Below are 12,752 nucleotides of genomic sequence, written 5' to 3'. Positions count from 1 at the left end.
TTTGAAATCTAACAGTATGTTCTGCAAAGCAATGTAATTAGCAAGAAGTCAATCAAAGATAAGTGAAAATTCATTATGTTTTTGGATACTTAAAATCACACTTAAACAACCAATAGATCAAGAAGTAATCATGGAAAACTGGAAAACATTTCAAAAGTACATAACAAAACTTACAGGATACATTCAAATAAGTATTTTGAGGAAAACTTATGGCTTTAAATGTTTATATCAGAAATAACACTGAAAAGTAATAATATAAGCATTTGTCTGAAAAACTTAAAAATAAATCTAAAGAAAATAGAGACAATAAAGAACAAAACTTAATGAGGATCACCAAAGCAAATGTTAGTCCTTTGAAAAGACTAATGACAACAGACTAAAAAAGAGGAAATCACTACAGATTCTGTAGACATTAAAATGTTCATAGGATATTGTAAACAAAATTATTCAAAAAATGTTTTAAAATTTAGAGAAAGTGAACTAATGCCTCAAAAGTATCTATTGAATGGCATAAGAAGAAACTTCTAATTGTTTCTTTATCCATTAAACAAATAAAATAAATCCTTCCCTCAAAAAAAAAAAAAAGTTGGGCCCAAAAGGCTTCATTGGTTAAGTACTAAAACTCTAATATTATTCAAATTCTTCAAGGTAATAAAAGAAGACAAAATGAATTGAGAAGATTATTATAAGGTTTACATGACATTGATAACAAATTCTGATTTTAAATTTTTTTTTAATGTTTATTTATTTTTGAGACAGAGAGAGACAGAGCATGAACAGGGGAGGGTCAGAGAGAGAGGGAGACACAGAATCTGAAACAGGCTCCAGGCTCTGAGCTATCAGCACAGAGCCCGATGCGGGGCTTGAACTCACCGACCGCGAGATCATGACCTGAGCCGAAGTCGGACGCTTAACCGACTGAGCCACCCAGGCGCCCCCAAATTCTGATTTTAAGTAGTCCTAAGAAAGGCAAGTTATTGGCCAAAATCAATTATAAAAATAAATGTAAATATCTCAAACAAAACATTAGTTAATGTACAACAGTAATCTATAAAAAGTATAATATATCCTGACCGATTTGACAAAGCACATCTATTCCTGAAAAAAAAGTTCTCAGTAATCTGAGAATAAAAGGAAACTTCTTCAACCTGATAGAAGACATCTATGAAAAACATACAGCTAACATCATACTAACTGTTGAGAGTCTAAATGCTTCCCCCTACAATGTGGAACAAGACAAGGATGTCTACTTCACCATTTCTACTGAACACTGTTAGTAGATATTCTAGCCAATGCAATAAGAAACAGAAAACAAAAACAAAACAAAAAAAAAGCATGCAGACTAAGCATGTAAAACTGTCTTTATTTGCAGATGCTCTAAGTGTCTATGTAGAAAATTAACCAGATTCTACAAAAAGGCCACTAGAACCAAAATGTAAATTTAGCAAAGTTGTAAAATACCAGATAAATATACAAAAATCAATTGTAGGACTTCTGATTTCAACTCTGACAAATAAGGAGCTTAGAAACTGTCATTTTCATTGTTATAAGAACAAAAAGATGAACAAAATGAAAATCAAAGACTTGCTGTGACACATTAGAAGAGTGAATTACAGAGCAAACTGCCAATTCAAAATCTGAAAAGAATAATCAAGATCTGCTCATCTGGAGCAAAAGCCAGCTGAATCACAAATGGCTAAGAAATTTAAATGATAAATTTGATGCATTGCTGGAAGCTGAGTTTGTACTAACATGAGAGTGAGAAGCTCCTAGGGGCCACAATCTTAGAAGGGTCCCTATATTTCAGTGTGTTTACCTCCAGGAACTCCAGTAGGTTCTCACAGTAAAGATCTGAGAAAGATCCCCTTAAGACTCTGACAGGGGAAAAGTAATTATTATGAAATATGCCCAGAGCATTCTCCATAACAGGCTTAATCTTCAAGTAAAAAGACTTTACCAGAGCCTTATCCCAGCTAGAGAAGGGCATTTCTCCCACTTTACCCTCTCTAGCCTTCCTGTTTCACATAAGTGGATAAAAAAATAAAAGTTATACCATTAGAAAACATGTTCCCTCCTCTCACCTAACCAACACATTAATAGTGCTCCATGATAATCACAGTGAATTACAAGCAAAAGAGCTGCAAGATGCAAGCTCTCACTTAGGAGGGATACTTAAGGAAGCTTAAAGTCAAAAAGAGAAACAATCAGAACATAGGAATTTGAAGTCTCTGGCATCTGCATCTACAACACACACTGAACTTAGATCAACTTCCAGTCAAATTAACATAAACATTTACACTAAAGGCTTAAATACTTCAGTTAACACCCAATGTGTGTGGCTTCAACAAAAAAAAAATTACAAGGCATGCCAAAAGTCAAGCAAAAACACAACCTGAAGAATGAAACCAGACTCAGATATAGCACAGACATGGGAATTATCAGAAAATTTAAAATAACTATGATTAATTGGTTAAGGAGATTAATGGAAAAAGTAGACAATATGCAGTAATAGGTGGGTAACATAAACAGATGAAAACTTGAGAGAAACAAAATGAAATGCTAGAAAGTAAATTATTGTGACAAAAACGAAGAATATCTTTGATGGTCTCATCAGCAGATTAGAAACAGTCAAGCATAAATCATTGAGCTCGAAAACAGGTCAATAAAACTTCCCAAACTAAAATGCGAAATGAAAAAGAAAAAAAACCAAAACAACAGAACATCCAAGAACTGTGGGTATAATTGAAATACCAAAAGGAGAAAAAACAAGAGAATAAGAGCATAAGAAATATTTGAAATAATTATAAAATAAGTCATGGGGATGAAAACTACAGCATAGGGAATATAGTCAATAATACTGTAATAACTGTACAGTGATCCATGGAAACTACACTTGTTGTGGCGAACATTTCATAATGTATATAAATTGTCAAATCACTGTTACACACCTAAAACTAATACATATCAACTACACTTCAATTTTAAAAATGTTTTAAGTAGGGGCGCCTGGGTGGCTCAGTCAATTAAGCGTCCGACTTCGGCTCAGGTCATGATCTCGCGGTCTGTGGGTTTGAGCCCCGCGTCGGGCTCTGTGCTGACAGCTCAGAGCCTGGAGCCTGTTTCAGATTCTGTGTCTCCCTCTTTCTCTGACCCTCCCCTGTTCATGCTCTCTCTCTCTCTCTGTCTCAAAAATAAATAAATGTTAAAAAAAAATTTTAAATAAAAAATGTTTTCAGTAATAACAGCCTAGAACTTTCCAAAATTAATGTACAGTATCTATAGGCAGAGAACTGTAAAACAATGATGAAAGAAATCAAAGATCTAAATACATGGATAAATATTCCATGTTCATGGATTGAAACATCCCATATTAAGATGTCAGTTGTGGAGCACCTGGGTGGCTCAGTGGGTTGAGTGTTCAACTTGTGATTTCCGCTCAGGTCATGATCTCACAGTCGTGAGATCAAGCCCCGTGCTGGGCTCCATGGTGGGCATGGAGCCTGCTTAAGATTCTTTTTCTCCCTGACTCTCTCTGCCCCTCCCTCACTCCCCTCTCTCAAAAAAATTAAAAAATAAAAATAAAATAAAATAAAATAAAGATGTCAGTTTTCCCCAACTTGATCTACAGATTCAATGCAAACCCAATTAAAATCTCAGAAAGCTATTTTATAAATATTTATTGTAGAATCAGAGAAACTGATTCTAAATTTTACATGGAAAGGCAAAAGACCAAGAATAGTCAATACATTATTGGCGACAAGAAAGTTGGAGGATTCACAATACCTAGTTTCAAGACTTACAATAACGCAATAATAATCAAAACAGCATGGTTTGGCAAAATAAACAAAATAGATCAATGGAACACAATGGAGATGCCAGAAATAGGTCCACACAAATATAAGCAACTGATCTTTGACAAAGGATCAAAGACAACACAGAAAGGGCAGTCTTTCAACAAATGGTGCTGGAACAATTTTAAGACATCGATATGCAATTTAAGTGAACTGAGTATATCTTTCACAAAAATTAACTCAACATAGATCACTGACTTTAAGCATGAAATGCAAAACTATACAACTTCTAGAAGAAAACACAAGAGAAAAATATGTGCACTTGGGTTTGGTTATGTGTTTTAAACACATTAAACACCAAAAATACTATCCATGAAATAAAAAAGTAAGTTGAACTTTATCAAAATTTAAAATTTCTGCTTTACAAAAGACACTTTTAAAAGAATGAAAAGACAAGGCACAGATAGGGAGAAGATATTTGCAAACCACATATCTGATAACAACATGTATTCAAAGGATTCTTAAAATTCAATAGTAAGCAAACAAACAAAACAATTGAAAAATTGGCAAAATACGTAAACAGATACCTTATCAAAGAAAAGATACAGATGGCAAGTAACAATATGAAAAGATGCTCCACATCATTTGTCATTAGTGAATTGCAAATTAAAACAATGAGATATTGCTACATAGTTATTATACCTATTAAATGGCTAAAATACAAAAATCTGACAATATCAAATGCTGATAAGGATATGGAGCAACAGAAACTCTCACTCATTGCTGGTGAGAATACAAAATAGTACAGTCACTTTGAAAGAGTTGGGCAGTTTCTTATAAAGCTAAATACAGATTTACTCAACAATTCAGCAATTATTCCCCTAGGTATTTACTGATTTGAAAACCTATGTCCACACAAAAACCTACACATGAAAGTTTACAGCAGCTTTATTCATAATTGCCAAAAACTGAAAGCAACCAAGACGTCCTTCAATAGGTGCATGAATAAACACACTGTGGTACCTACATCAATGATAAGAAGAAATGAGCTATCCAGCTATGAAAAAACACAAACGAACCTAAAATGCACATTGCTAAGTGAAAGAAGCTGGTCTGAAAAGATTGTATACTGTATGATTTCAATTATATGACATTCTTGAAAAGGCGCACAATTGCTCAGCGAGGTGATAAAGATCAAAATCAACAGGAATAAATCATATTGATAATATGTACCCATGATACCCTGGATATATATGTACCCTAAAATGGCATTTTACTTTTGTGATCTTTCTCTCAAAAACATATTACCCAGTCTAATCATGAGAAAAACAGAAGACAAATCCCAATTGAGAGACATTCCACAAAATACCTGATCAGTACTCTTCAAAACTGTCAAGGTCATCAAAAACAAGGAAAGTCTGAGACTGTCATAGCCAAGAGAAGCCTAAGGAGACATGACAACTAAATGTAATGTGGTGTCCTGGATGAGATCCTGGAACAGAAAAAGGACATTAGGGGAAAACTAAGGAAATCTGAATAAAAGTATGGACTTCAGTTAATAATAATGCATCAAGTAATAGATTCTTTAATCGTAATAAATGTAATGTACTAATGTAAGATATTAATAACAGAGGAAATTGGGTGTGAGGTAAGTAGGAACTCTACCATCTTCACAATTGCTCTGTAAATCTAAAACTGCTCTAAAATACAAAGTTTATCTTTAAAAACAACTGTATTTTCATATACAAGCAATAAAAATCAGAAAGTAAAATTTTAAATTTCCATTTATAACAGCATCAAAAAATAGGAAATACTCAGAGATAAATCTGACAAAAAAAGAAGTACAAGAACACTCTAAAAACTATAAAACATTGCTGAGGGAAATTAAAGATGTAAAGAATGGAAAGACACACTGTATTTATGAGTGGGAACACTTGATATTCTAGATGTCAGTGTCCCCCAGTTCCAATCAAATTCCCAAGCAGGCTTTTTTTGTATACACTATGAAGCTGATTCTAAAATTAAAATAAAATACAAAGGAACTAGAATAGCCAAAACTACTTTGAGAAAGAACAAAGTTAAAGACTAACATTACCTAATGTGAAGACTTTAAAAATAAAACCAAAGTAATCAGGCAGGTAGTATTGGAATCAAGATATATAAACAGATCCATCAAGCAAAACAGATCTTCAAGAAACAGACCTACACATATATGGACAACTGACTTTCTACAAAGGCACAAAAAGTGGTATTGGAACATTTGGTTATCATTATGCAAAAAAAAAAAAGTGAACTTTGATTTATATCCTGTGTACTAAACATAAAAACTTTGAAATGGATCACAGATTTAAATGTTAAATTTTTTTTTAATTTTTTTTTTCAACGTTTATTTATTTTTGGGACAGAGAGAGACAGAGCATGAACGGGGGAGGGGCAGAGAGAGAGAGACACAGAATCGGAAACAGGCTCCAGGCTCTGAGCCATCAGCCCAGAGCCTGACGCGGGGCTCGAACTCACAGACCGCGAGATCGTGACCTGGCTGAAGTCGGACGCTTAACCGACTGCGCCACCCAGGCGCCCCTTAAATGTTAAATTTTAATGTTAAACTGCTAGAATAAAACACAGAAGAAAAATATTACCTTAGCCCTGATAACAATTTCTTTAAAAGAATACAAAAAGCTGGATAAAATTTTTAAAATCAACAAACTTCACTTAATCAAAATGAAAAACATTTGCTCATTAAAAGACACTTAATAAAAAGGCAAGCCACAGGCTGGGAGAAAATATTTGCAAAATACATGCGACGCAGGACTTACAATATAGAAAGGACTTTTACAACTTGATAGTAATTTAAATTCGATAAAAGTGTGCAAAAGATTGAACAGACACTAAAGAAGACAAATGTATGGCATGTAAGCACATGTACAGATGCTCAAAATCATTGGTTATTACAGAAGGCAAATTAAAACCATAAAACCTACCTAATAGAATGTTAAAGATTAAAAAGATAATGCACACCAAGTGTTGGTGAGGCTATGTAACACCTGGAACACTTATACACTACCGGTACAAATGTAAAATAAAATAATACAACCACTTTGGAAAGCAGTTTAATGGTTTCTTTAAAAGTTAAACATATAAACATCACAAGACTCAGTCACTATACTCTTAGGTATTTATCCAAGAAAAATAAAAGCTTATGTCCATACAAAGACTCATATAAGATTGTACATGAAAGTTTTATTTTTTATAGTCCAAAACTGGAAACAACCAAAATGTCCATGAGGTTTATTCATACAATGGAATAAACAATTGATTATATAACACAAATTTCAAAATAATTATGCTGAGGGAAGGCAGCCCAATAAAAGAATATATACTACATGATTTTATTTATATACCATTTTAGAAAATCCAAACAAATCTCTATAACAGAAAACAAATCAGTGGTCATCCAGAGATTGGCAGAATAAGTTAGAGTTTACAGAGGGGCAGGAGGAAACTTTTGGGAATGATGGATAAGGCCACTATCTTGACTGTGCTACAGGTATATACATATGTCAAAACAAGCTAAACACTTTTAAAAATATGTGCAGTTTACTGTATGTATGTCAGTTAGACTCTAATAACACTGTTAAAAGAAAACAAGTGTATGCAAAAACCCTCAGAAGTATTGTACTTCTATCTGTTAGAATATTTTAATAAACTACTTTCAAGGAACTTTTAATGTCACAGGAAAATGCTTATGATATACAATTAAATGAAACTGGCCAACATCAATTGCACAGAAAGTTTATATAATATGGATGGAAATATTTCTGATTAGAAAGAGACCTATATTAATGATAGTTTTCAATGAGTTACAGAATCATGGATGATTTAAATTTTCTTTACCCTTTTCTCTATTTTCCAAGGTTTTCTTTGTTGTTGTCATCTTATTTTATTATTTTTATTTTACCCAAGTCTGCAATATCCTTTTAAACAGGAAATTAAAAAATAAATGAAGCGAGGGGCACCTGGGTGGCTTAGTTGGTTAAGTGTCTGACTTCGGCTCAGGTCATAATCTCGTGGTTTGTGAGTTCAAGCCCCACATTGGTCTCCCTGCTCTCAGCACAGACCCTGCCTTGGATCCTCTATCCCCCTTTCTCTGCCCCACCTCCGCTTGCTCTCTGTCTCTCTCAAAATAAATAAATAAACTTTAAAGTAAATGAATGAATGAGTGAATGAATGAATGAAAAAAATTTGAGTGATTATCTATCCTGACAAGTGATTTCAACATATGTACTACAGACCCATGAATGAATGATTGAATGAATGAATGAATGAATGAAGGGAAAAAATTTGAGTGATTATCTATCCTGACAAGTGGTGTAAAAATATGTACCACAGACCCTTGAAAGATCAAACAGGAGACTCTTGGAACTCTTATGTGAACCAAGAATTATCTGTAGACTTAAAAATATATTTCACACTCCTATGAACAACTATTTTTCAAATATTCACAGACGCACTGCAATTCAACATTACCGAATCTGTAAAACTCTATTTTTCACAGCAGCAGATACTAAAAGTAAAATTCCTAACATGGATGTCCTCAAAAACTTATTCCCCTTTTTTATTTTTAATATGAAATTATTGTCAAATTGGTTTCCATACAACAACCAGTGCTCATCCCAACAGGTGCCCTCCTCGATGCCCATCACCAACTTTGGCATATCTTTTGCTACCATACCAGTCAGTATATAGGAAGGGCTAAGTACCCACGTGGCCTTCAATTAACAGAAGTTCCAATACATGTTCTTACACATTCAAACACCAAAGTCAAATACGCTCTATACCCAGAAGGACTTTGTAAAAGCTATGTCAGTTAAATATTAAGGCTTTATGCAAATGTAAGATGAAGATTACTGGAAGTTTGATTCCTAGTTAAATATGGCATTACTAGTCTGTAAGTGATCTTGGGAAAAATCATTTAATGTGTGCTGAGGTTTCTACAATTGCTTCATAATAATCCTCTCAGAAATTAAAGTCAACAAATAACTTAATTATCAGTATAAAATACACTATAAAAACAGATCTAGTGAACTACTTGTTTAAAGGTAATTTAGTTTACCTCAAAGAATTATTCTCTGCCTTTTGTCTTCCAAGTTCACTTTCTGTATCCATTGCCTTCCTTGCTAGTGATTTCATTTCTTTTTCCACAGTGGTTATGGTTTCCTTCATCAAAGTCATGTTTGACATTTGCTCCATACGTTCATCATCAAGCTATACAAGTAGAATGACAAGGTTACTGCCATCACTAACAAAATCTTCCTAAAGAGACATCCTCTCTTTGTACAAACTGTGGCATATGACAAGATTTACACTAGGAGATGATCAGATGAGACCTGAATATTGTGGGAGGCTGTATGGACAAGGTATTGTGGAGCAGGAATAAGAATAAGCCACTGCACGGCCTGTGCATAATGCCTATCACAGTATATGTATCTATATGTTCAATCTGGTTCATTTTGAATGTAGCATATGTATCTTATTTGCAAAAAGATTTATTTGTTGTTCAACATTAATAAGATACACATATAAAGTGGAATTATGAAAAAAATGTTTTCCTCTCCTGAGTAATGCTTTTTCTTTCTCTTTATAACAACATTGACAAATTTATAAATATATTCAATTAAACCTGGTAACAGAAAAGCAACTTTCTCTAATTGTTTATATAGTCATAACATATCAAATATATATTCATAGCATCTCAAATCCTTGACTAGTAAAAAAGTGATGCTTCACATTTAAATTGTTTAAATATATTATTCTCATTAATTTTCATTCCATAATAATTTTCTCTACCTTAGCTACTCTTTAGGTAGAATAAGCCAGTTTCTCTGTATCTGGAAATGTTATCTTTAATGAAATAGGGAGATGAGAAAGTTGCTAACATCCCTGAGAATGCATCCCTAATGGGTTGTTGTTGTTTTTTTAAAGAACACACTTTGCAACCTAACACAAAAAACTTTACTTACATATTTTTTTGGAAGAAAATAAACAATGAGAAGGTGATAATTTATACCATACATACCACCTTAAATATTTTAGGACTACAAACACTGTCTTAGAAAAATGAAAGAACCTCTCTGAACATAGGAAAAAAGAGAAAGGGGGAAGCCACTGACAGTTTATAGCCAAAAGCACAACAGCGATGTTTCTTTACGTTATGAACTGTACACTCCAGCTCCTCTATCCTTTGTTCCAAGTGAGCCTTCTCATTAAATGCTGTCTCTTGGGCAATCTGTTAAAAAAAAAACAAAACATGTTTTCAATGTTGCTGCACTATGTTTCACAAATGGTCACACAGATAAAATTCGTCCAAACCTTTAGCCTTTCCCTCAGGCTATCTCGTTCTGTGGTCATTCTTCGTAAATCAGTGAAGGCCACATCTCTTTCAGTCTCCACCCGTCGGAGGATGGCATGTGCTGTTGTTGATTTAGGAGACTTACAGTTTTTCATCATTTCTCGTCGAAGTCGGGCAATTTCTTCCTGTGCCTATTATTTAAATGCAAGACTTCTATTTAACAAAGCTTTGGAATAGACATAAATATAGCTATCTTATATCCAGCCAGTTAAAATACAAACCATATATAAAAATGCATACAACAGGATAATGTTTTTTAATGAATTTATACAAATAAACTCAAATGATGTCCAAAAATGCAAGTGAATGTATAATTAGAAGTTTGGTTTATAATATTTTTGCCAAAAATTTTTTAAAATTAATTTAGAGGCAGTCAATGCAAGACAGAATGTTTTACTAAGAAATAGATATGTATTACTACATCCATTTTGTGATATAAATTTGAATTCAGCAAAATTCAGGTAGAATACAGTTGTTTTTGTTTTTGTTTTTGTTTTTGTTTCGAGGGGAAGGGGCAGAGGGAGAGGGAGCCTGTCAAGAAGACTCTACACCCAGAGAAGAGCCTGACTCTGGACTTGATCTCATGACTGTGAGATCATGACCTAAGCCAAAATCAAGAGTCAGATGCTTAACCGAGTGAGCCACCCAGGCACTCCCAGGTAGAATACAATTTTAATAAATATTAGTTTTCCTTCTTTCTCTACAAAAATATATAAGCCATTTCCATGTTCTGGCTACTTTTACCCTGAAAGAAAGGCCCATCAATCCTTACCAACAACCCGACATACTCTCACACACTTGTTCAACCACCCTCAGGTCCCAAACCTATTCCACACCTAAAGATAATTTCATCTCCTACTTTGCTGCTCAAATCCCTAATCTTCCTTCCTCTTGATTTTGATTGCTACCTATTCAGCTGGTCTCCAAGTCTCAGAGGAAGATGTATTACCTCCCAATTTCCACAGCTAAGACTTCACCAGAATCCTGGACCTCATCTCCTGAAATGTCTTCTAAGATACTCCTGACTCAATTACAGTTAACCCATGAACAACATGGGTTTGAATTGATACAAAGGTCCACTTATACACAGATTTTTTTTCAATAAATACAGTATAGTACTATAAATGTATTTTCTCCTCCTTATGATTTTCTTAATAACATTGTGTGTATATATATACACAATATATGTACATAAATGTATGTGTATATATATATATGTACACACAATATGTACATACATATATATATATGTACATATATAAGAGATATGTTAGTTGATTTTGTGTTATTGGTAAAGCTTCTGGTCAACAGTAGATTATTAATAATTAAGTTTTGGGGAAGTCAAAACTTAGATCTCCAACTGTGCAGGAGGGTTGACATCCCTAGCCCTGCCTTGTTCAAGACACAACTATATAATTATTTCCTCTCACTTTGAATAGCATCCTCTCCACTAGCTCTTTCTCCCCTGCCTTCAGCCATGGCACAAGGCTCCCATATCACGAAAAACTGTCACTAAATCTTGCTGCCCACTTACCATCCTGTTATCTCTTTTGCATTGGCATATAATTTTTTTTAAACACCATGGTCTGTACCCATTGCCTGTTCTTCAGCACCTACTCTCCCATTCCAGTGTAACCTGGCTCCTATACCTACCATTTTGCAGAATTTCATCTAATGACCTCACGAAATGGCCTTTCCTCAGCTCCTGTTTTTGATATTTGGCAACATTTGACATTGTCTTTAACACACTCTTTGAGATTCTTTCCTCTCTTGGGCTTAATATTGTTCTACCTTAGTTTTCTGTCTTTATCTCTTTCAAAGCTCCTCTACCAATTAAATAAAATGTCCAAACATAACATCTTGACTTCTCTGTTCCTCTATAGCTTTCTCATTCAGAGACCTCATCCACTCTGAAGGCCCAAAACTTACCTCTAAGCAGATGAATTACCCATCTACATATTCAGCTCTTACCTTTCTCCCCACTCCAGTCCCACGTTTCTTTCTGCCTGAATGCAATTACTTTCTGAATGTACAACCATCATCTTACTCCATCTGTCTGAAACCAACACATTTTTTCCCTCAAGTCACCAATGGCTTTACTATTTCTTTTTCTATTACCACAGTTCTTCAGTCATTCAAAAAAGAATTTCAGTCTTGGGCGCCTGGGTGGCTCAGTCAGTTAAGTGTCCAACCTTGGCTCAGGTCATGATCTCAGAGTTTGTGAATTCAAGCTCCGCATCAGGCTCTGTGCTGATAGCTCAGGGGCTAGAGCCTGCTTCAGATTCTGTGTGTGTGTGTGTCTCTCTACCCCTTTCCTGCTTGCACTCTGTGTCTCTCTCTCAAAAGTAAAAATAATACATGTTAAAAAAAATTAAAAAACAAAAAAGAATTTCAGTCAGTTCCATTCATCCCCTCTTTTTGCTAAAACCAAATCTTCTCAAGGTTTCCTTTACAGTGTCTTTTACACCTGCCTCTATCCTTATTTCAACAGATAGCACCCTAACTTACTTTGTGTTTCTTTGTTTAGGTTTATTTATTTTGAGAGAGACAGA

At 34.2% G+C, this 12,752-nt stretch overlaps 1 protein-coding gene across 1 annotated transcript in view; it reads right to left on the bottom strand.

Annotated features, from left to right (window-relative positions):
- Positions 1-12,752, bottom strand: part of TSGA10 (testis specific 10) — a 165,311-nt gene that overhangs the window by 122,101 nt on the left and 30,458 nt on the right. Inside the window, exons 7-9 of the mRNA XM_047069097.1 lie at positions 10,161-10,331; positions 10,000-10,077; positions 8,905-9,056 (exon numbers count right to left, since the gene is read on the bottom strand). Coding sequence (XP_046925053.1) covers positions 8,905-9,056; positions 10,000-10,077; positions 10,161-10,331 — 401 coding nt within the window. The remainder of the gene's footprint in view (positions 1-8,904; positions 9,057-9,999; positions 10,078-10,160; positions 10,332-12,752) is intronic.

Source organism: Lynx rufus, unplaced genomic scaffold (assembly GCF_022079265.1).
Source record: "Lynx rufus isolate CCGP_SWC_20201006 ecotype Redwood Valley unplaced genomic scaffold, mLynRuf1.p SCAF_8, whole genome shotgun sequence".
Lineage (NCBI taxonomy): Eukaryota > Metazoa > Chordata > Mammalia > Carnivora > Felidae > Lynx > Lynx rufus.
The sequence above is the reverse complement of the archived record's forward strand: the minus strand, read 5'-3'. Positions and strand labels throughout refer to the sequence as shown.